The 25884-nt window shown below is 42.3% G+C and overlaps 1 protein-coding gene across 6 annotated transcripts in view; it reads right to left on the bottom strand.

The window, feature by feature from the left end:
• CRYBG3 (crystallin beta-gamma domain containing 3) overlaps window positions 1-4339 on the bottom strand; it is a 96877-nt gene extending 92538 nt beyond the window's left edge. For 2 of the 6 annotated variants that reach the window (XR_015554407.1, XM_087439478.1), the window contains exon 1: window positions 3109-3361. Coding sequence is in view for 3 of the 6 variants with exons in the window: in XM_087439478.1 (XP_087295604.1) it covers window positions 3109-3257 (149 nt within the window). In the remaining 3 variants the exon portion in view is untranslated. Of the gene's footprint in view, window positions 1-1972; window positions 2598-3108; window positions 3362-4006 lie in introns of those variants that run through there. The other 4 variants (XM_087439472.1, XM_087439473.1, XM_087439477.1 and 1 more) reach the window with 3 other exon arrangements.
• Between the last annotated feature and the right edge of the window lie 21545 nt (window positions 4340-25884).

Here is a 25884-nt window from a genome sequence, read left to right as displayed (position 1 = left end):
GAAGCCCTCCCTGCTCTCCCCTATCACTTCTAAGGAGTCTGTTTCTTGTGTGCTCATACACTGGGCTAAACATTATAGCAGTGATTCTCAAACCGGGATCCACAGAACTTGGAATTTAGTTGCAGTTTTCATGTCTTTATAGTCTAAAATAAATTAATATAAGCACTTCCTGGGTCTGGTCAACCACCCAAGATGTGAGTACTGACAAGCAATTCAAGTGCCCACACCATACTTGCATACACAACAGTGTTGTTGCTAACAGGCCTTCTTTAATTGCCGAAGGTTAATGAGACTAGAACAGTAAACTCAATACATAAACAACGTGTTCACACCAAAGGAAGCCCAAATAACTTATAGTACGCCATAAACGCCAAGGTTTTCCTGTGGTTCAATAGGGGAATATTGGAAAACCTGAATCATGGCCTGATACAGAGTAATGCAGTCATGGTGACCCCCAAAGACACCGTGTTCGTCCCACTGGTACCATATGCATTTTGTGAGTAGCCAGAAAACAGCTGTCAGGATAATGCTGTAAATTTGACTTTTCCTGGTCTTGTGGTTATGTTTGTGTTCAATTTTTAATTCTGTTCTTAAGGAATTGTTAAAGAATTCTGTTCTTAAGGAATTTATGTCCCATCTTGTATTTGTACCCCCATAAGTTACATAATAAAATTCACATAAGTCAACACTGGGAGCGCAAAAAAGGAGACTGTACAACACAAGTTTGGGAGAATGCATTTCACTTCCTTTCAAGTACACTGAAAAATCAGAATGCAGACACTAATCCTTAATGAATGTTAAGGGACCTCAGAGCTGCAGGCACAGCATAGGACTTCATACTTGTTCATTAACTGAAAAGTAGCGATGTGACTTTGGGCAAGTTTCTTTAACTCTGTTTTTTACAGTAAAAGGAGGATACTGATCATATACATACATTTGTCCAACCTTAAATATAATTATATTATTAAAAGTACTTTGTAAATTGTAAAGTGCTAGATACACGAAAGGTGCTAATATTACTGTTTTCAAGTGGTCTCCTCAGCTTCTCAGTTTCTTGAGAAAAAGGACCCTTTTCTCAGCCAACTTTACATCCCTACCAACCAAGCACTGCGTGTCTGCTGAACCGACTCCCCTCATCTAAAGTCACCAGTACAAAAGGTTAATCGGGCTCCCATTAAAACTCCAAGTTTTTACTGCCTCTAAGAGAAACAGCCAAAATGGCCTTTCATTTTGAAATAAGATCACAGCGACAAACTGCAATTCTGTTTCCAATCTTGTTAACACCAGGGTGTTGTGTTACTAGCACATTCGGTACTACTGAGTGTTTCCATTTGTTTCATTAAACTTTCAGCGAAGGCTTTGTGTTTATATCCTTGAAAAGAAATATTTAAGTTCATTTACAAGGTAAAACACCCACGCAAAGGATTATCTGCTATCCCCTTAACATCTGGCAAGTCCCAAACAAGATGAAGACAAAATTAGTGTTCATAGAAGCATATTTAACATTTTCATTGTCAAAAAGCCACACTGTGAGCCCATCTGGAGAGGAGAATAGAGAAGTGGTAGGTAGACAGGAGACTAGTTACTAGAGTGGTTAGCCCCAGAGAGAGATGAGATTAGATTTGATAAGTGCCTTAAAAAGCCAAAATGGGGCAGGAAAGCAGCCAGGGGTTCAGGACAATTGTGGCATGAACCTGAAATGGCCTGCCTATTCCTTTCTAACACTGACTCAGGTTTCCAGCGTTGCTGAGAGTACTTGGGATTTCTTTTCAGCACGGCTGCCACATTACCCAAGGTTGTCAGTGTTGTTGTCCACAGGCTGTCTGCGCACGCCAGCGGACCGGACACTCTGGCGGAGCCCTGTCAGACTTCAAAACTATTTTTAACTACTGTGTAACTTTGAATTTTAAATCCTCTCTTAACAGTCAGGGCAGTAATAGCTGAAGCTTCCCAGGAGAAGTTTCCCACTTACAGCAGGAGCTTTCCTGGGAAGATGCGGTGCTTCTTCAACAGACGGTCGGACTGGAAATGTCTCACAAGCAGGGAAACTGAGGAACACCCAGCCGACTAGCATCAAACCACGGAACCCGAACGCTGAAGGCACAGCCCAGACCCCTTTCCCGGAAGCCCTGCACGAAGTCTGTGGAACCTCCTGGAGCGCCCCCAGTCGGCGGGGGCTCGGCTTCCCCGCGCTCTCCTCAACCCAAGTTTGCATCCGCGGGGTGTATTTCACTTAACTCTCCGGACGGACGAAAAGACTCAGGAACGGGGCTTTTAATGGGACTCGTCTAAAGAAAAGGGAATTTTACAGCAGGTGGAGGGAGAAAAGACTGTGAGAGGGACCCGTAAACACTCCTGAAACCAAGACCGCCGGGTCCCGCCCGTGCGAGCGAGGGGCAGACGCCTCGGAGGACGCGGGGAGACAGACGCGGCCCCCCTCACACGGCCAGGCGGGGAAGCAGAGCCAGCCAGGTTTTCCCGCTGCGAGGAAGTCTCGGGAACTCGGTATCAAGGTGCTTGCATTTTGAGAAAATTCCAGTAAGACAGCAAAATACCAGACGAGGGTGGCGCTCCCAGGCTTCACCTTTCCCGCTCGAGCAGTCTTGGGATCGCGTCCGCCCGCCCCAGCACGGCGTCCCACCTCCGTGTCCCATCCCACCGCGTCCCCATCACGGTGTCCCACCTCCGTGTCCCATCCCATCGTGTCCCCACCACCGTGTCCTACCCCCGTGTCCCATGCCACCGCGTCCCCATCACCGTGCCCTACCCCCGTGTCCCATCACACCGCGTCCCCATCACCGTGTCCTACCCCCGTGTCCCCTCACACCGTGTCCCAATCACATCGTGTCCCCACCGCCGAGTCCCATCACACCGTGTCCCACCGCGTCCCACCACGGCCGGCCGGGGACCCGCTTCGCCCCAGAAGTGGAGCAGACGCGGGCGTGGACGGGAGCAGAGTCACGGGCCGGGTGGGGGCCGCCCGTCCCGGTCCCCGCGTCCCCAGAGGAAGGAGCCGAGGGAAGGGACGGGCGCGGAGGGACCCTCGCAGCGGAGGGAGCGGGACAGACGCGGCCGCCCAGGAGCCCGCCCCGACGCCCCGGCTCCCACCTGGCGGCGCCCCGGCCCGGAGCGGGCGGCGGGCTGGCGCCCGGCCTCTCCTCCTCCTCCTCCTCCTTGTCCCGCGAAGGGCTGCGGGGCCCGAAGAGCCGCGAGAGGCTGTGCCAGGGGGCGCCGCCGCGCCTCCGGCCGCCCGACATGGCCCGCGGCTGCCGTCCGGCGCCGTCTGCAGGAGCGACGCGGGCTCCGACTCCCCGGTCCCGGCGCTCAGTCCATCCCGGGCACCGCGCAGAGGGCCCCGGCGGCGGCTCCTCCTCGCGCCCGGCCGGCCCGCCTCGGGGTAGGACAGGGAGGAGGAGGAGGAGCCGGGCCCGCGCCCCGCCCGGCGAGACCACGCCCCCACATAGGCCCCGCCCCCCCGGGTCCCTGAGGAGGAGGAGGAACCGGAGCCCGCGCCCCGCCCCGCCCCTGCGCCCTGCGGCGGCCCCGCCCCGCCCCCGGCCCGCCGCGACCCCGGAGGAGGAACCTGAGGCCGCGCCCCGCCCCCTGCCCCCACCCCGCCCGGACCGCCCCGACCCTGGCTGCGCGTTCCTCCTCCTCGCGCCCCCGCTGGCCCGCCCGCGGCTCCCTGAGGAGGAGGGGGAGCCGGAGGCCGCGGCCCGCCCCCGCCACCTCGTCCCTGCTGCAGGGGCGGCGCCCGGAGCCGGGTCGGGGGACGCGGCCGCCACGCCGGGCTCGGGCTTCCCGCCCAAACGCCTTCAGGCCGCAGCCGCCGTGGCTTGCGCTCGGGTTTACTCTCTCTCACTGGTTTGGCCTCTGTCCCCGGCCGGGACGCGGAAGCGGTGTTCCGCCTTGGCAGAGCTTTGGGAACCAAAGCTGGGGAGGGCACCGGGTCAAGCGGGCGCGGCGTGCCCTGGGCCGCGCTCAGCGCGGGGAGGCCGCTCCTCACCGCGGCCCCGCCGTCCCGCAGTCAGGGCCCGGGTGCCCGTCCAGGGCTCCACACCCTGGAGCCACTTTTCCTAACCCGGACGCGCTTTCCGTTTCTCCCTCTCCTGTCGCATACTGCTCCGGGCCCTCCTGCAGAATGACACTGGTCAAACACAGGTAGGAGTCTGTCAACTTAAAAAGCAAATTTGCCTCTTCTCTTATCTCAAAACCAGTTCATTCAGGAACGGCCCAAAGGGTTAGAATTCCGAAGGTGTATGCTGTGGCAAACCCAACAAACGAGGCAGGGGCGCCGGCTTCATAGAGAGAGAGGAGCCCCGGGGCTGTTCTGGAGGAAAGTCCACTGGGGGAAAGTAGCAGTTCAGGGTGGTACTGGCTTCTCGTTGGCTGAGCTGTGGCATTCTGATTGGCTGAGCTGTGACATTTCTGATTGGCTGGGCTGTGGCATTCTGATGGGCGGGGCTGTGGCATTCTGATTGGCGGGGCTGTGGCATTTCTGATTGGCTGAGCTGTGACATTTCTGATTGGCTGGGCTGTGGCATTTCTGATTGGCGGGGCTGTTGCTGGGCGGGGAGAGAAGTCTCCCCTCAGTGGTAAAGCAGTTGCGCCTCCTGCGGGAGAGGCAAGCGTCCTCTCTTCATTTTGGTGAAGTTGACCGTGTGTGATGGGGCGTGAGGGCTCCGCTCCAGGCCTTCCCCGTAATTTCCACGATTCAAGCTTGTAAGTGCTGAAACATTTTGTAGTCATTACAGAGACGTCACTGAAATGTGGAATCAGAAGGTCCTTAAGATTGCTTTAAAACACATCTAAAGACAGTAGTATGGATTTTCTTAGTTTTTAAGAAAAAAAAATTTTTTTAAAGCCGCACATAATTAATGTCTACAACGTGATGAGTCTGGGGATAAATCTACACCCGTGAAACCAGGGTCACAATCTGTGCCATAAACCTATCCATCCGCTCCGGCAGTTCGCTCCTGCCCTGTGTTGTCATTCCTGTGTGGTCAGCTAAGAGCAGCGAACGTCAGATCTGCCCCCTCGGCCAGCGTGTAAGGCCGGGTAGGGGGCCAGCGTGTAAGGCCGGGTAGGGGTCGGTGTGGCTACCCGGGCGCGGTGCCCCGGCGGAGCTGAGCTGTGTGGCCTTGGGCTGGCGCCTCCCCGCGCGCCACCCCCGCCCCTGGCAACCCCGCTCGGCTCTGCTGCTGTGCACGTGACTGCTGTCGGCTCATCACACCCGGTGCCGCGCGGTGTGTGTTCCGTGCGACTGACTGCGCTCGCTCGGCAGTAGCATTTTCTGGGTGCTTACGCCCTAGTGGCTACTACAGAAGACTGACGAGGCCCGTTCACCACAGGTGATTTGTTTTTGTTTGTTTTAAAGCCAAACTGCCCCTGAGAGGGTGTGGAAATCAGAGAGGTGATGTGGCGTGCTGGTTCGATAAACGTTTTTTGTATGTGTGTGTGAGGAGATCAGCCCTGTGCTAACATCCGCCAATCCTCCTCTTTTTTTGCTGAGGAAGACGGCCCTGGGCTAACATCCATGCCCATCTTCCTCTACTTTATATGGGACGCCGCCACAGCACGGCTTGCCAAGCAGTGCGTCAGTGCACGCCTGGGATCCGAACCAGCGAACCCCAGGCCGCCGCAGCGGAGCGCGCGCACTTAACCTCTTGCACCACCGGGCCAGCCCCCATGAACGTTTTATACAGTACAAGTAGACGAAGAAAAAGGAAACGCCCAGCGCAGTTTTGACGTGGGGGCGGGGGAGGCAGGCGCCGTGGGGTCACGCCCGCTGGCGCTGGGGTGCTGGAGCAGCGGGAGGCTGTGTAGGCATAGACTGGACGGCTATGAGCCCAGGCCACGGCGGCACCGGCGGCGGCTGGTGAGGCCGCTGCCTCGCACAGCTCCTCCAGCAGCACCCAGGCCTGCTCACTGCCCCAGAGCCCCAGGCACGCACACCCATTTGTTCTGGCTCCGTGCAACCCACCACAGTTAAATCAGCCAGTTTCCTCCAGCTGGCTTCATCCCGGACTGCCCCGCAAGACTGACCAGCGCTTTCTCTTGTGGAAATCCTTCCTCCTTCTCTGTGAGTCTGAGGAAATAGGAAAAAGCTAGAACTATACACCAGACTAGGACCAGTCAAGTTCCCAGGTCTAGCCTTATTATTTTAGGAGAGAATCTCCATTAAAGGCCCACTTCCCAGAAAGCCCAGAGGATATGAAAGCAAAGAGAGTGTGAGGCAAACTGTGAAGTCCAGCTGGAAGGCTCGGAGAATAATTTATCTCCCCAGAGGAAGGTTAAACGACTTACCAGATGTGTCCCCCACTTGGACTGTGACCGAGGCAGGCCCTACACCCTAATGCCTACCCAGAGGGTGGATTGTTCAGGAAGTCGTCCTGAGGATAAAAGTGTGTGGGGCCCAGTAAGATTTATTACTGAATTATGGTTTTAACTAATAATAATACTTCTCTCAGAATATCTCTAAAACGTAGTTTTTAAGGAAAATGCTGTGAGAGTCATATTTCTTCAATAGCCACTACCCTCAGTAAGTGAGAAGGCATGAGGATCATGATGTGTAAAGTCCTTCATATAGAAGTTTTCAAGTGTTGGTGGTGACAGTGTAAGAGGAGAAACAATGCTAATGTTCATCCAGCTAGAATCCCTTCTATCAATGGACAGCTTGCAAACGTAGAAGATAATGCAGATGTTATTAGAGGCCCCTAACCTCAACAGTTGGGCCAGTGCAGATCCATGATATATTTTTTTCTCAAAAGCAACTACTTCCTGAAGGAAAGAGTATCTAAGGACATTCTGATGTCCACTCTGTGGTAGAACAAAGCACTTGAATGAATTGTAGATACAAATGGTGCCCTGCATCCATTAAAGCAAACTTTGTCTATGAAAAATTAGCTTAAAACCATTAACAATGATCTCTGAATTTTCATTTATTTACTTTTCTCATATTTATCAGTTCCTAGATGTCCTACATCCTGATATTTTGAACTCATAATAACAAATTTCTGAATACTAAGTTCTAACGTTGCATTAGGAAATCTAAAAATGTTGAATTTTAGCATTGTGAGGATTTGAGAGGTGCTAATTTAGCACAGTTGTCGTCATGCATTCATCCATTCAGTTGTTCCACAGACATTTAGTGAGCGCCTGCAGGGGAAGCGTATTTACTGTGCCGCTGATGAAGCCAAAGCTTCAAGGTCCCTCACTGGCAGTCTCTTCCACTGTCATCACATGGTCATGTGTTTTTATGAAATTTACTGAAGTAAATGTTTTAACTGCAATTGATTAAGACCACAATCTCTTTCCACTTGGATTTCCCCCCATCATACTTCTCCTAAGACAGTTGGTGTTGGAGTCATTGGGAGGCATTTAGGATCGCCGAGGAATTTGACTTGTGAATACATTTATTTTGGATTTAGTGGGGTATATTTATGTGGTTGTCAGCCTCTCCAAAGCTTAGTTAAGCTAATGCTTAAATTCCAATTTGTCCATTGTGCAGCTCACCAAGCATTACACCAAGATGCAGGACCAGACGTCCTATCAAGACATAAACACTGAAGGCCCCTGACCCTGAAAATATATGAGTAATAGAGGTGAAACAAGATTTGAAACGTACATGAGCAAAGGGGACTTGTGGAAAATTATTCCAGGCATGAGGAGACAAAATACAAGAGGAAGAATCACCTCTAATTGATGTAATTTCTCTCATAACAGGAATAGGTTTAATAATGCAGTGTATACAATTTTTATAACTGTAAATGTACCAAACTTTTTTTTGTGTGTGAGAAAGATCAGCCCTGAGCTAACATCCATGCTAATCCTCCTCTTTTTGCTGAGGAAGACCGGCTCTGAGCTAACATCCACTGCCAATCCTCCTCCCTTTTCTCCCCAAAGCCCCGGTAGATTGTTGTATGTCATAGCTGCACATCCTTCTAGTTGCTGTATATGGGACGTGGCCTCAGCATGGCCAGAGAAGTGGTGCGTCGGTGCGCGCCCGGGATCCGAACCCGGGCTGCCAGTAGCGGAGCACGCACTTAACTGCTAAGCCACGGGGCCGGCCCACACCAAAAATTTTTTTGATGAAAATCATGTAAAATAGAGCTTATCAGAATTCTTGTTTACAGGGCACAAACCTGTGGCAGAACTACACACAGTGAGTGTGTGAGTGGATGGGCCTACATGTTCACACAGCCCTGCTGTCAGTGACAAACACACTGGATCAAACTCGAGGACACACTGGATTATTTTTCCATTATATGTAGAGAAAATGATATTGGAACATCATTGTCATATGAAAGGCTATCAAGGAGTATACTACCAAAAATATAAGAAAAAAAATATTGTAGAGGTATGCCAGGCAGTTAATGGAGAAATATATTCTTTTTCTAGACCTTGTGATGTTTGTAATATTAGTCAACCTTTTAAAATTGGCACTTTGCATGATTTGTTTTTTCATTCACAATTGTATCTAACTTTTATTTATTTTTTTTTTTTGTGAGGAAGATCAGCCCTGAGCTAACATCCGTGCTAATCCTCCTCTTTTTGCTGAGGAAGACTGGCTCTGAGCTAACATCTATTGCCAATCCTCCTCTTTTTTTTTTTCCCCTCCCAAAGCCCCAGTAGATAGCTGTCTGTCATAGCTGCACATCCTTCTAGTTGCTGTATGTGGGACGCGGCCTCAGCATGGCCGGAGAAGTGCCGGTAGCAGAGCACGTGCACTTAACCACTAAGCCATGGGGCGGCCCAGTAACTTTTATTCTTAATTTTAAATCATTTTTCTTTAAAGAGGACCCCCAAAATTGTAAAAATCTTTAGACACCTCAGAACATGGATGTGTCCCTGTGTGCTGACTCCGTGTCAGATACATGCTCATTAGCGATACAATGATGAGTAAGACCAAGTACTTTCCCTCAAGGAAACAGATGAGCCAAGAGAGTATGACGCGGGAAATCTTTCTAGGGGCATATATATAGGATGGCCCCCCATTTTTGTGTAGAAGGTTCCAGGAAGGCTCATGGAGGAGATAACTGTCAGTTTGCTCTTCCTCTCCACCTCCTGTGACCACCGTGACTTCCACAAAAAGACTGCAATTCGATAGCTTATTTGATACACGAGAAAACCTGAAGTTGTCGCACTGTAACTCTCAAAGCATTAAGCACTATCTCCTCAGAATATGAGAATAGACTCAAAGTGCTGATCCCCCAAGCATTTCAACGAGGATGCAAGTGTAGTTTAGAAATGCTAAGCTTTTTGTTCTGAAAAGTCCACCAGAGGGATAAACTTCTGTATATATCTTAGAGCACAGTATTTATTGTGTGGCAGGTGGCCCAGGAATATTAAGACAGCTGTCAACATCAAGGAAAGCATCAGCCCATGAAAAGCAGGCAGATGGATTGGGGCACTTCACTAGTTGCCTCCTAGAATAATAGCTGTGTGAGGCCAAATGAGGCAATGTCACGCTGCCCAGGGCAGCAAAAAGCTATTACTGGATATAAGCACTCAATTAGGAGAGGGGGCGGGGAATATTCCTCCTCTTTCCTTTGTTTTTATAGTCCAAATTTTCTTCAAGGAGCACAACAGCAAATAAGAAAGGGGAAAAAAATAATGTTAGCATTTTTCACTCTGTTACCTTCTGATTATCACAGTTTGTAACACAGGAAAATGCCTCAGTCTTGCTGCTTCAATGAGAGCAGGTGGTGAAATTTTTAAGTAATTCGTTATTCAGACTTCTATGGGATGCCTGAAGTTTTATTGTATTGTTTGTCTGGTTTTTATTTTTAGGACGTGTGGAGACTGAGATCTTTCAAACACACATGTTTTAATGCTTAAATTAAGACGCATTAGTCTGACCTAAATTACATTTACTCTTTTATTCCCTTGATATGATGATGATACTTACAAAGAGAAATGAATTCTTAACAAAAACATAACAGTAACATTAACAATTCAGTATTTACTTCTCAAACTGTGCAAAATTTGGTAATACTAAACCATTGTATTCTAAAAGGTATATAAACAGAAGAAGGATTTTTTTGGCAAGCATACATGATAAAATGTATTCCAAAATAGTTATTCATGTCAATTCAGCATGATATATCTTTTGTTTGAGTCAAATGCTATCTAAAATATAAAGTCATATGTAGAATTTTAACTTTTATTAATGCAGCTTCATAAGCATGACACAGATAACGACTCAGAATAATAATTTACTGTTGTATGAGAGACTCAGTTTCTATATTGTTGCCCAGAATTATTTCATCTGAACCCATAAGCTGTGCACCATATTGTGCATATCTGATATTCAATTTTAAATGGATCTATTCTCTAAAGAACAATTATTTATTAATTTCTGGACTGCACTATATTAGTGTTGGTTGTAAATTTTATTAGGGCTTCATGAAACAGTGTTAAAGTAAAAAGATAATTGCTTTGTGAATTGGCTTTCTTTTTTTTTCTTATTTTGAAGTTTTAGAACATAGATGTCTCAGAACCCTGAGTTCTCTTACTATGGACACGTTATTCTCAGTTTGATCTGCTTCAAATGGTTTAAAAACAAGGCACAGAGGCAGCTGTTACCGTGAGCAAATGTTTTGATTAGAGAGAGCCAGCAGCTGGAAATGATACACGCTGTTATAGAAAATGAACCACAGCTTTCACATGGGGACTTTACCTAATCTAAAATTGAGATTAGCATTATTTCTTGTACATGAGTTTTCTTTGTACAGAATGTAATAGAAGTCTATTCATTTTGCTTATAATCTGGGGTGATGAAGTACGGAATATAGTGCTGAAGATAAACAACATACTTATCTATGAAATCTTACATACTCCACTATGAAATAATAGCATTAATAAATTTTCATCAAATTTTATTTAATAATATTGCTAAATGTAGTAGCAAAGAAATCCATATGGAGTTTATAAAACCAAATGTTACCGTAGAGGATATAACTTTGATATTTTAGAAATGTAGCAAGTACATTTCTCAATGACCCCACTTTCATTTTGAAATATTTGTCAAAATTCATCAACTGGTTTTGCAAATAATAAACAAAAGCACCCTACATCAAATATTTCCATCAGTCTATCCTAGCAACGGAATCCCTTCCTCAGGTCTTCCAGTCAACTTTTCATTGGTAAAGAGAAAAGAAGTTACCTACAAAAGGAGGTAAAACAGAAGTCACAGTAGGAATATTTTGACTCAAATAGTGAAGTAAAAAGATAATCTCATAATTGATTTCATATTGACAACTATTCTTAAGTCTCATTCATTTCTATATTCCATCTTCTATTTTCTCTTTCTTTCAGCTCTTCAAATAAGCACTTCTAGGTTGTCAGTTTCCATGATAAGTCATTTGGTTTACTTCTCATACAGGTAAATATATTGACATGCTACTGTGAATTATCAAGTCTAGGAGACAATTAAATGAACAAATTGTTTTTATGAACCTCACAGTTGGTATTGTGGAGATTAATAAAGGAAACCTTCGCCACATTGGAGTGGGGAAGGCCTGTGGGGGAGCTCTCACACCCCATCCCACACCATCAATGACACCAAACAGGAAGAGGTGGGCACTTGCATCCTGGATAGGAGGAGCAACTGCTTTACTATGAAGGAAGATTTCTACCCCCGCCCGGCAACAGCCCAGCCAATGAGAAGCCGTTGGGGCCCTGAACAAAGACTTCCCCTCAGTGGACTTTACTTTAGAACAGCCCCTCCCTACTCCCTATTTTTCTCTATAAAAGCAACTTCCCTCCTTTGTTTTCTGGATTTGCCTATGGTTTGCCATGGCACTCACATCTCTAATGGCAATTCTTTTGGCTATTCCTGAATAAACTCATTTTGAGATAAAATAACAGGCAAATTTGCTTTTTAAGTTGACAGTATTAATTTAGGTAACTCAAAAAACTGATGATTCCACTTACCTCTGGTTCAACAGGAACCCCACTTCAAATGATCAATCATGTATATCATCAAATGAAGTAGCTGACCACACCACAGTATAGAATTTGTTTCTACAAAACTATCAACTACATGCAGCCTGAGAGGAACAGAAATTAACTTATACATTTTAAATTCTGCGATTTTCATTCCAGTTCTTCCTACCACTTAAGGACACTCTGTAGGCATGTTTGGTCTCTGTAGCTAAAATAAAACACAATCTAGTTTAGAAAAAATGTCTCTTTAAATAAAATTTAACAAGTAGCTACAGGCAAAACTCTTCCTTAGTAGGTTAGGAAAGTAGAGAACTTAAAAAAATTACACATTTACTGAAAAGTCTATTAATCAGTTTACATTTCAGAATAATAAAACAAAAAATAAAGAAAACAAAATTCTGAAAGATCTAGATAGACTCTAGAGTTGATTGACCTAGTATTCATTCCTCTAGTGTTAGCTGCTTCAAACTTGATTAGGAAAGTTGGTGGGAGGAAGATAATTTAAAAAAAAAAGGAAAACATAAAACAATATCCCATCTATGAAATTATTTTATAGCCTTCCACCCATTCAGTAAACAATGACTGAATACTTCCAGGCCCTGTGACTGGCAGTTGGAATACACATTGTGATCCACCATCAAGAAGCTCAGTCTCACAGAAGGAAACAGAACTATGCAACAGCTACAAATTTCGAGACAGTATGATAAATATGAGTGGTGGGAAATAGGTACATGGGAATGGGGGAAGAAAGCGCCCAACTGTATCACTTGGGCAGGGATAGATTCACAAATCACAGCTCCAGAAGCATGGATCAGAAAGTCCTGCTACCATGACCAGTTAAAACATCTATTAAAACAGATTTATATTATGACATTACTCAAGCAATATCGAGGCCCAATAAGGTTGCACACAATACTGGGCCAACAATAGACATATAATTAACATCTGTTTGCTGTCTGATTTGGTGAGGAAACATTGCAGTAAACAGGTGCCACTATGTTGTGAATCACCAAATACTATGTGTAATATAAGGATCTTCACGGGCTTTGGCATATTAATATGAAACCACCTTTAAGTGAACTCGTTGCTACATTCTTTAAAATACTTGCATAATTAAAAAGTAAATGACAACGATAAGGTATGAGCAATACGCAGGTAGAGAAACTGCACTGATCCTAAGCGATCTACCTAATCTGATTTCATAGCTGCTGATTACTGCCTGAGACAGGTTAGACCAGTAAATCAGGCTGGAGAAGTCTCACTACTAACCAAATATGTAATTTAGGACCAAAATCAAGTGTTCATAAGAATGAGTTTGACATCTATTTGGCATTCTTATATAATTTCCTTTCTCACAGCTATTACCTTGAATTCACACTAAAAGTTGTCAGGTTGATATTATTACTATTGTGAAATCCACCAAGTCACCTGGCCCATCTTTATGATTAGTGGTTAAAGTGGGTTTTTTTTCCCCCTGAAAATTGGCACTGTATTTTCTCATATCTACAAATTTCAAGAATTCTGTAACATATAATAAGTATATTCACATTTCCCACACTGGTTGCAATTATCAACATATTCAGGCAGTTGATCTATAAATGAGCAATACAATTTCAGGCTTTCTTTTTTAAAAATACTCATTTACTGTATTCTGTTCTGGTTCTTATGTAAAATGCCATTTGTTCTATGTTACTATTTAATATAAAATTATTTTTATCTAAAGATAATTTTCATTTTGAAATTATTTCATACTTAATGAAAAATTACAATAGTACTAAGAACATTTAACTCCCTGAACCATTTGAAAGTATGTTGCCAAAATGATGTCCCATCTGTTTTGAGAGGTTCGGGGGAGTTGATCGGAGACGTAGAAGAAATTTTCCACTCCAAACAAATGGACTGAAGGTATATTTTATTATATAGAGGAGAGTAAAGGCGATAGGCGGCAAACAGATCCGAATAGGTCAAATAATAAGGAGGAAAAACACCAGCTCGATCGGAAAGGGAAACACCAGATCGACTGAGATAGCACCAGATTCGAATAGGTCATATAATAAGGGGGAAAAAACACCAGCTCGATTGGAAAGGGAAACACCAAATCGACTGAAGGGAAATGACACAAATCAACTGGAAAGAGAAATAACAGGTTGACTGAAAAGAGAACACATCAGATCGGTTACTCACAACATCCATGCCTCACTGCCAGGGAGAGTCCCTTCAATTGACACAGCTGGGCGGGAATCCGATCATCACAGGTCCTGAGCAAGGCATCCCCTCCACAGGTGAGACTCTCACTAGGCCTCAATTTCCAGCAGTTTATATAGCATCAGTAGTTTCCAGAGTAAGCAGCTACCGAGTTTGCAGAGCAAACATTCAGTGTTCCCATACACAAATGGTTATCAGTGGCGTACGTGCACTGAGCCTCCTGGCTATCATCTCAGCCTGGCAGTTGTGTATGTGCATTGTTTTCCCTGGTTATCATCCCAGCCCGGCACAGATGGCCAGTCTGCCCCAAGCTACGACACCCAAAGAGCTTTGAAATGTTTGCAACTATCTCCATGGGAGAAGGGCCAGTTCCCTGGAAAAAGGACAGTTCCTACCACACAGAAAGCAGCTTTATATTTCTTTGTGTGCTGGTGGCTGTAGGTCAATGGAACGGCCAAACGTGGTTGTACTCATGTCAAGACACCATCATCCCTCAATACTTTGATGTGTAACTCTTACAAACATGACCATTCTCCTAAAGTCCTAAATAACCACAATACAACACTCAAAATCAAGAAATTAATGTTACTATATCCTACCATCTTATTCTCAGACCCACTCACATTTCACCAATTGTCTCATTACTGTGACAAGCAAAGTGATCCAATCCAGAATCATGTATCTCATTTAGTTGTCCTGTCTCTTTATTCTCCTTCATTCTGCAAAAGTTCTTCAGTCTGTCCTTGACTTTCATGACTGACACTTTTAAAGGTAATAGGCCATTTTTTGGGGTGGGTGGGAGTGAAGGGGTGGGTATGTCTGGTGTTTCTTTATGGTTAGATTCAGGGTATGCAATTTTGGCAAAAATATCACAAAAGTAAAGCTACATTCTTCTCGTGGCTGGTGGTACATGATTTCAATTTGTCCTATTATAGATGATGTTTACTGGGATCACTTGATGAATTCCATTTTAATTTATTGGCTTTTTAACATGCCTCTTTACATTTTAAAAATAGCTTCTCTAGGGATTACAGTATACATCCTTAATTTACATTGTCTACTAGAATTAATACCGTATCATTTCATAAAATGTAGAAGTCTTGCAACTGTTGAGGTCCTTTGTGACCCCCCATCAGTTATATTGCAGTTGCATATGTCATTTGTATTGCATCTATATATATTATAAACCCCATTAGAATAGGCTGTACTATTTGCTTTAAATATTCACAGGTACTTTAAGGACATTAAAGAAAACAAGTCTTTTAGAGTTACCCAAATATTTACCATTTCATTGTTTCCTGAAAGTTAGTTTCCCTTTGGTTTTGTTTCCCTTCAGCCTGAAGAACATTTCTTATAGTAGTGCACATCTGCTGGTGAAATTTTTTCTTAGTTTTCTAAGAATTCTGCATCAACATTTTTTTTTCTTTCAACACTTAAAAGACAATGTGCTACTGTCTTATGGCACAGATAATTTCTGATAAGAAATCCACAGTAGTTTGTATCACTGTTACTCTGTATATAAGGTTGATTTCCCTCCCATCCTGCCAGATGTTTCTGAGATTTTCTTTGGTTTTCAACAACTTGCTATGATATACCTAGGTTTTTTGTTAGTTTTATATTAACTCTATTTGTTATATAAATTATGTCTTTCATTCATTTGGGAAATTTTCAGCCATTATTTCTTCAAACATTTATTCTGCCCATTGTCTCTTTCCTCTCCCTGTGGGATTCCAATTACATATATGAAAAAACTTCTGTTATTATCTCACAGGATCCTGAGGCTGTGTTTATTTTTTTCAATATTTCTCTCTCTCTCTTCTCCAGATGGGAAATCTATATCCTCAAGTTCACTGCTTATTTCCTCTGTTATTTTCATTCTACTATTAGGTCCATGCAGTGATTTTTTTTTTTAAATTGCGGTCATAATTTTTTTTAAAACATATAGCACATTGATCGCTTTTGTTGTGTTAATTTTTTTTTCCTGAGGAAGATTTGCCCTGAGCTAACATCTGTGCCAGTCTTCCTCTATTTTGTATGTGGGTCGCCACCACAGCACGGCCACCAGCGAGTGGTGTAGGTCCGCACCGGGGAAGTGAACCTAGGCCACTGAAGTGGGGCACACCAAACTTAACCACTAAGCCACAGGGCTGGCCCCCTATACAGTGATTTTTTTAAATGTCAGATATTATATTTTTCATTTCTAGAATTTCATTTAGTTTCTTTTTATATCTATTTTTCTGCTGAAAATTCCTACATTTTCATTTATTATAAGCATATTTTCATTTACCTCATTGAGCTGAGTTATAGCTGCCTTAAATTCCTTATCTGATCACTCCATTTGAATCATCTCAGTGACAGCCTCCCTTGAAAAAGGGTCACCATTTTCTGATTCTTCATGTCAAGTAATTTTGGATTGTCTCTCAAATATTGTGATATTATACTGTGGAGACTGTGGAGTCTATTATATAATTCCAAAGAGTGTTGCCATTTTTGTTTTATAAGGACACTGAATTGGTAAAACTCAAACTGCAAAATCAGCCTTGCTCACTGCAGACATCAGGTCGAATCTCAGTTAATTACTTTATTTTTTTTTTTTTTTTTTTATTGCAGTAACATTGGTTTATAACATTGCAAAAATTTCAGGTGTACATCATTGTACTTCTATTTCTGCATGGACTACATCATGTTCACCACCAAAATACCAATTACAACCCATCACCACACACATGTACTGAATCATCCCTTTCACCCTCCTCCCTCCCCCCTTCCCCTCCGGTAACCACCAGTCCAATCTCTGTCCCTATGTTTGTTTATTGTTGTTATTATCTACTACTTAATGAAGGAAATCATACGGTATTTGGCCTTCTCCCTCTGACTTATTTCACTTTGCATTATACCCTCAATGTCCATCCATGTTGTCACAAATGGCTGGATTTCGTCATTTCTTATGGCTGAGTTCAGTTAATTACTTTAGTCTTAGGTGAAAGCTGCTTTGAGTCTGCCCTGTTGGTTCATGGTTTGGGGCTCAGCCAGAGACTTGGGAAGGTTTATACTTAGAATTTCAGATTCCCATTCTCTGGATCTCTCCTGACCAAATGCTCCTCCCTTCACATTGGGGTGGCTTTGGTTGTCCCATGCTCTGTGCTTGTTTCTTTAGGCCAAAAATATAGCAGGTTTTCTGTCAGCATTTCAGCTACCCTGTGCTGTGACTGTGGCCTGTCCTCAGGCCAAAAATGTCCTCAAAATGAGGAACTCAGCCTACACCAGTGCCTTCTTCTAAGTTTCAACTCCTCTCCAAAATATGCCTGCTTCTGTTCATTGTCAAGAACCTTCAGGTGGTTGGATCTTTTGTTGTTGCCCAGGGTTGATAGTTATCTGTAGGAGGGTTGGTCTACCAGGAACTTATCCCACCATACCACAGGCAGAATTCAGTCTATGCTTATTTTTAAAATGATGAAAAAGATCACATACTACTAGCCCAGAACCTCATGGTTAGAAGCTTAAGAATGTCTTTAGGAATAGAAATTGAATGAATATATAAAAACAGTTAATTACTGAATAACTTAATATTTTATTTAGATTGACACAGTCAAATGTCAACCTTCACTAACATTCCAGTTTTCTTTCTTTAAGATGCCCCCAAAATCTGTGGACCACGGCAAAAATTACATATATTATTGGCTTACATATTCATTCATTCATTTAACAAATATGGGCCTAATATGTACCATGCAGTGTCCTAGGCACTTGGAATGCAGTGTGAATAAATTCCCTGCATTCATATAGTTTATATTCCAGTGTGAAAGACCAACTATCAAGACGTAAATATATATAATATCAGGTCATGATAAAATGCTGTAAGAAAAATATAGCAGAAGAGAATAGGGTAGGAGGGTGGATTTGCTAGTTTGAATATGACACTCAGAGATGATAACTCTGAGGAAGTGACTTCAGTGAAATGAGGAAGTGAGGCATGCAGATCCACAGAAAGGCATTTCAGGTAGAGCAAAGAGCCAATGCAATGGTCTTGAGAAAGAGCTTGGCTCATTTGGAATAGTATGCTGGAGTGCAGTAAGTCAGGGCAACAGTTATGGGGAAGGAGGCTAAAGATGTAGCCAGAACACCTTAGATAGGGACCCTTGTAGGCCCTGCTAAAGTTCTTGATTTTATTCTATGTGTGATGGGAAGCTACTGGAACGTTAAGAATAGGAAAATGATGTGTTTTATTTTTTAAACAGAAAAAATGACAGTGGTGGCTGTGTAGGGAGAACATTGTTGTTGAAGAAGAAGGTAAACAAAGACACTAACCAGGAAGTGAGATTAGAGGTCCAGACAGAAGTTTACAGTGGCTTAGACCAGAGAAATACTAGTGGAGGGGGTGTGAGGTCAGATTCTGGATTTTTTTTTTTTGAAACACGATTTGCTGATGGATTGCCAGACGGACATGAGAGAAGAAATTATATCTTTTCTTCATATTTTAATTGTTATCAATTTGATTACTAATTTTTGGCCCACTTGGTATCATTTTCATTATTTTACTTTCCTATCAATGAACCCATTTTTACTCAATGATATCTTATTTTGATTGGCTAAATGAACTAATGCTAGTTGGTACATATAAAGATAGGATCTTTTTACTACATTTACTTGCAAAGTGATTAGAATATTGATTATAATGGATAAGTTCTTTTGATTTTGGCATGCCTTTATAACCATGAATACTGTGATTACTCAATTCGCCCACTTTTATTTACATACCCTACTGTAAAATTTAGGATGACATGATGTCATTTGGCATTTACTTAACAGCAGGAAATGAAATTGATTATCAATACTGTTGAAATATGGCCATCCCAGATTTCCAAAATGTGCATATGTGAAAGAAAAGGCACAAAATTTTAAAAATTTTGGAGACAATAACAGTGTAAAACCCAGTATCTTACTCTTTTCAGAGAATGAACATTCTATGAAACTCTAGGGTATCATGTATTGTTATAATTTCTAAGTAGAAATACAAACAGTATTTCTTAAAAATAATTTTGTAAAAGATCACCTATTTTTTCAGAGTCCTAAATCTGTCTTGAATCAAACACACATACATAAATATGTGTTTACATAGGTATCTACACACACCAATTTTGTCAGAAACAGTAGGAGAATAATAAATAATTCAATGCTGCTGTTTACTATCTAAATCTGATACAATCTTACCATGGCCGGTCAAGGCCCTAGAAGAATATCCTCCAATCTCCCAAATACTGATTGGATGCCTCAGAAAGCTGGCTTGACAATATAAAGTGTCTTCTGTTTCTAGCAATGAGAATTACATAATAACTAAATCAGGATCAGGCAACAAGAGAATATGTGTATGAAAGTAAGTCCATCCAAGGCCTAGAACACCCTTTCAAAGCTATGGTAGTTTTTCAAAGAACCAGCTTTTGGTTTCATTGATTTTTTTCTATTGTGTTTTCAATTTCATTGGTTTCTGCTCTAATCTTTACAATTTCTTTTTATCTGCTTGCATTAGGTTTAATTTGCTCCTCTTTTTCTATTTCCTTAACATAAAAGCAGATTATTGACTTGAAATCTTTTTTTTTCTAATTTCATGCTATATATTTCCCTTTGAGTGCTGTTAGCTGCATCCCACAAATTTTGATATGGTGCATTTTCATTTTTGTCTAGTTACAAGTATATTCTAATTTCTCTTGATTCATCCTCTTTGACCTATGGCTTATTTAATAGTGAGTTGTTTAATTCTAAGTGTTTGGAGCTTTTTTAATTGAGGTAACATTGAGTTATTTAACTGAGTTATACATTATGTATAACATAAATTTCGGGTGTACATCATTATCGTTCAATTTCTGTGTTATGTTAAAATCGTTGTCTTCTTGGTAGCTTGATTCCTTCATCATTATGCAATGCCCATCTTTATTCCTGATAATTTTCTTTGCTCTGAAATTTACTTGGTCTGATATTAACATGGCCCCTCAAGCTTTCTGTGATAAATGTTTGCATAGTAAATCTTTTCCCACCTTTTTACTTACCTATATATCATTATATTTGAAGTGAATTACTTGTAGCGAGCATATAGCTCAGTAATGCTTTTATCCATTCAATTACTTTCTTTTAATAGATATGTTTAGGCCATTTACATTTAATAAATTATTGATATGTTGGGATAGGTCTACCATTTTATTATATTCTTCTGTTCTCTGCATTTTTTGTTACTCTGCTTCCCCTTTTGTGCCTTCTTTTAGATCATTTGAACATACTTCAGTATTCCATTTTAACCTATGTATTACGTTTCTGACTATATTTCTTTGTATAGTTTTTTAATGGCTTCTTTAGATATTACAAAAACATACTTTTCACAGTCTACTTAGATAGAATATTTTCCCACTTCAAGAGTTATGTAGAAAGCACCATATTTGACCCTTTATTTTGTAATTGTCTTGTATATTACACCTGCATACATTGAAACCCCCATGACACAATGTCTTCAACTGCCAAACACATTTTACAGAACACAAGATGTTCTTCAAGTTTCCTTCTGGTATCATTTCCCTTCTGTTTGAAGAGCTTCCTTTAGCTTTTAGAGTAAGTTTGATGGCAATAAATGCTCTTGCTTTTCTTATTCTGAGAGTCTTTATTCCACCTTCATTCTTGAAGGATATTTTTATTGGATATATTATTCTGGGTTGACAAGGTGTTTTTTAGCACTTTAAAAATGGTGTGCCACTTACTCATGGCCTCAGTGATTTCTGATGAGAAGTCAGCCGTCATTTGAATCATTTTTTCCCTATATAATGTGTCATTTTCTCTAGCTGCTTTTAAGCTGAGTTTCTGAAATCTGTATGCCATGCCTTTCACTAAATTTGGGAAGTTTCAGCTATTATTACTTCAAATATTTTTCATACTCCTTACTCTCTCCTCTCCTTCTGGAATACTGATGACATGAATGTGGACTTTTTGATATTGTTCCAGAGTCCCTTAAGGCTCTGTTCATTTTTTTTATTCAATCTTTTTTGCTATTATTCAGATTGGATGATTTCTATTAATCTACCTTCAAGTTCATGGAGTCTGACCTCTGTCATTTTCATTCTTTAATTGAACCCATCCAGGGGGGTTTTACTCCAGTTATGGTGTTTTTCAGTTTTAAAATTTTCATTTTTTTGTTCTGTCTTCTAGTTCCATGCTGAGCCTTTCTATCTCCCCATTTGTTTCAAAAGTGCTCACCCTTACTTTCAGCATTTTTATCATAGCTTTTTTAAAGTCTTGGTGAAATAACTCCGACATCTGTCACATAGGCATTGTCAGCAGCTGCTTTTTCTTTTCCCATCTGAGTTTTTCCTGGGTTTTGTATACTTAGTAATTTTGGATATTATGAGTGTCTGAGTCTTATGTAAATTCTATGGAGATTGCTGGTAAGTTTGTTTTAGCAGGCATTCAACCTGGTTGAGTTCAGGCCAAAAGTTCCAACCAGCCTTGTGGGAGTTGTAGTTTCCGTGTTATTTCTGTTTTCAAAAACCTTTGCAGTTTTATTCAGATCTAGCCCATGTGTGAGCCACCCACGGCCAGCCAGTCTTGGACTTGGGTCATCGTCTATCTTGTGGTTCAGTTCTCAAAGTCTCTGCACTATTTACATTCCGACCCACACTGAGGGTGAGGTGAGAGTCCATAAACAACCTTTGGGGTTGCTTTGCCACCCTTCTCCCTCTCCTAATCTCCTCCATACTGCCCAGTTCTCTGGGCCTCCCATTTTGACCCTCTAGCTAGAAAGCTGGGGTTTTAAGTACTCTACTCTGCCATACACTTCCTGTGAATATGCCCCTGTCTGGGGCCAAGCGGTGGGAAGACAGTGAGAACAAAATGAATGGGGGCTTACCACATCCTCTTGGGACCACAAGTCTCTGATTATAGTGGAAGGTTCCCCTTCCTCAGAATTTTAGCTGCCTATGGGTTCCTCATTGCCACTTCTGCTGCTGTTGCTACTGCCACCCTTGGAGGGCTTGGGGGCTGGTACACAAGAAAATGGAGAAAAGAAAAATGGAGTATTTCCTTAACTTTTGCTGATCGTTAGGGGACTCCTCTCTCACTCTTTGAGCCAGAATTAGAGGATTTCTCCTGGAGCTCTGTCTGCAGAGATACCCAATTCTGGGTTTTAAGCAGCCTTAAGCCCAGGCAGAGGGGATACCAAAGGAAAAAAATGGGCAAACTCACTGCTGGTCTGGTAGCACGTTGAATTCTGGTCTTCTTCAATCTGCCTGCTACATTTACTTCTCAGAGTCCTCAAGTAGCTGGTCCATGATTCAAATAGCAGGTCTATACAGGTTTTAGTTGCATTCAGTGGGGAGACAGGGTAGAATGTGCTCACTCCAACTTACCCAGAACCAGAACTCCCAAGGCAGCTTTTGACCAACTGATTATCACTATGCTTACTTGAGGTGACTTTATGTGCTTCAAAATCCTAGGGCATTGGGATGTCGACAGTGGGGGAGCCTATGTGTATGTGGGGGTAGGAGGATGTGGAAAATCTCTGTATCTTCTGCTCAGTTTTGCTGTGAACTTAGATCTGCTCTAAAATCTATATTAAAAGTGAAAAAGAAATCCTAGTAGAGTGCTTCTCAAACTTTAGTGTACGTGTTTTACCACAGGTGACTGTGATCAAAATTTGAGAACAGTGTTGGAGATAGCCTAGGTTCCTGGGAAGCACTGCTGAGGCAGAGAGATTGTGTGCCATTACTTTATTAGGGAGCAGAGAAGGAAGCAGCTTGGGAAAGAGGCACTACGAGGAGGTGTTACTGAGCTGGCCGCTGCGAAGTCTGACTAATTGCTAGATTCAGAGACATCATCCCAGAGCTATTCATAGTGAGCCTCAAGACTGCCCATGATTGATGGGAAACCCAGAGAGAGGGAAGAACTTATTCACCGGGTCCTGTCTCCCACGGGTCAATTGTTCTCCCGCCGGGTTAGTTACATATGCTTTGGAATGGTAGTGGTGCAGGCATGGGAGCGAAAATAAGAAGCTCCCAAAAGGAAATGAGAGATGTGGGGCACTGTCAGGTTGCACCTGTATATAGCTGGCCAGAGCCTACAAGCAGTGGCAGCTGAAACAAGAGATGGTGAGCTGAGAGAATCTGAAACAGCTCACAAAACGTGTCTGAAAGAGTATCTTAAAAAGTTAAGAAATCTCTCAGATTACTGGCTTAGTTTGAAGCATGGAACAATAAAGTATTGTGGCCAAATTTTTTTACCACAGATTATTTTTGGGCCTGGCAACCTAGGTATTCCCAATGAATTTCTTTGGCCCTCACTGAAGAATTAAGCCCTTCATAAGTTTCCAGGTGATCGCAACTGAACCATAAGGAAGCGCTAGCATTCAGTCGCTTTGGGCATACAAAATGGCAATGTCATACGGTTCATCTGGTAGAATAGGTTAAGACTTTCCATAGGGAACCCTAGGAACTGATACACCTGCTCAGAAAACATTTAAGATAGAAAGCAGCAGAGAATAGGATCCTAGACAGTGAGTGGATATTCAAAACAAGAGTGAGTAGGATGTGCAAAAAAGGAAGATGAAATGCATCCGCTTCCTCAAGAAAGGATTAAAGACTCAAACATTCAAAATATAACTGTTACCTCTGCAAACCAAGCTCATGCAAACCTCTCTAAAATAAAGACGGAGTCAAAGTCTGGGATAATTTTGAGGAAAATAAAATCATCTTTCTAAATACGATATAGCCTAGGAAGAGCTTTACATTATTATGCAGAGCTGTGTCAATCCCTAATGTGTTCACTTCCTGGCTCCCAGGCTGTGCTCCAGGCTTACTGGAATAAGTGAATGTACTACTAGAGAGCCATCTACTCACTGATGGCTACACAGACTCGGAAGCGACGTGGAATCATGATTTTTCTGAAAGCTGGCCCAGATCAGAGTTTTACCCAGGGCACCACTGCCTCTCCCACTCCATACTATGCTCTGTAAGAAGGAAGAGAAGACAGGATGTGGGTTCCTTCTTTATAATTAGAGAGTTTACACTTGTAGTTGGACTACTGAATTATTTTTTTCTGATTGCAGTTGATTAGTAAATGCATATATATTATTATTTTAGGCCTATAGAAAAACAATTTGAAGGAGGGCTAAAGAAAAAAAGGTGAAAAAATTTAAAAACGCATGAGTTTAACTATTGAATAATCTCAAGGTTTCCTTAGAATAAGACACTCTTAGCTGTATGGCTTTTCACTTGGTTATGAAGTGACCTTAGGATGTAGATACTCTTTCTCAGTTTGCTTCTGGGAGGTAGAAAACCTAAGACAGATACTTAAATAAATCTGATAAAAATAAGGATGTAATTAAGTTAAATACAGAGTACTGTGTAATTTTTTTTTCAGCAAATCGTTAACTCTTTTATTAGTAATAAAGAACTACAATTTGATTTTACAAATACTGAGTCCCCTATCCCCGCTTTTGTTTTTAAATAACAGCTTTATTGATATATAATTTACATGCCTTACAATTCGCCCTTTTAAAGTATACAATTCCATGGTTTTTAATATATTCACATACTTGTGCAACTATCACCTTAATCAATGTTTGAGCATTTTCGTTGTCCCCAAAAGAAACCCCATACCTACTAGCAGTCACTCCTCATTTCCCCAAAATGTCACCAGCTGGCATTGTCCTGGCAACCACTTATCTACTTTCTGTGTCTATAGATTTGCCTTTTTTGAACACCCATACAAGTAGGATCATACAATAAATGGCCTTTTGTGACTGGCTTCTTTCACTTAGCATAAGATTTCCAAGGTTCATCCATGTTGAAGTATATATCAGTACTTCATTCCTCTTTATGACTCAATAATCTTCGATTGTGTGGATATACTACATTTTATCCATTCACCTGTTGATGGACATTTGGCTATTGTGAATAATGCTGCTGTGAACATTCATGTACAAGTTTTTGTGTGTTTCATTCATATGTTTTTATTTCTCTTAGGTATGTACCTAGCAATGGAATAGCTAGGTCATATGGCAACTATGCATAACCTTTTGAAGAACTGCCTGGTAATCTTTAAACCTAAGTAAGGTCTTCTTTGCAGTGCCACTAATTCTGCTGTTACATTAAAAGGAAATATAATTGTAGGCTTCCTAAACATAGTTGCTGCTATTCTACTAGAATGCTATTCTACTACAGGGCAAGCCCTATTCATAGAAAGACCAAGAAACTGCCCACTCAGTATGGGGTGGAATCTCAGGCTTATCCTGATCTCTTTTAAGAAAGATCTATAGGGGGCGGCCCCGTGGCTTAGCGGTTAAGTGTGCGCACTCCGCTACTGGCGGCCTGGGTTTGGATCCTGGGCACGCACCGACGCACCGCTTCTCCGGCCATGCTGAGGCCACGTCCCACATACAGCAACTAGAAGGATGTGCAGCTATGACATACAACTATCTACTGGGGCTTTGGGGGAAAAAAAGGAGGAGGATTGGCAATAGCTGTTAGCTCAGAGCTGGTCTTCCTCAGCAAAAAGAGGAGGATTAGCATGGATGTTAGCTCAGGGCTGATCTTCCTCATACAAAAATAATAATAATAAAAAAAGAAAGATCTATAGTCTGTTTCTTAAATTTATACTCATTTCCCACATAGACAAGTTCTGTGATGAGTACTAAATATCTCTGCTTGTTACATCTGAAGATCTAACTTAATTAACAGAAAAATACTGCCTCTTGCC

Source organism: Ceratotherium simum, chromosome 15 (genome assembly GCF_057802395.1).
Source record: "Ceratotherium simum simum isolate JZ-2026a chromosome 15, ASM5780239v1, whole genome shotgun sequence".
NCBI classification, from domain to species: domain Eukaryota; kingdom Metazoa; phylum Chordata; class Mammalia; order Perissodactyla; family Rhinocerotidae; genus Ceratotherium; species Ceratotherium simum.
The sequence above is the reverse complement of the archived record's forward strand: the minus strand, read 5'-3'. Positions and strand labels throughout refer to the sequence as shown.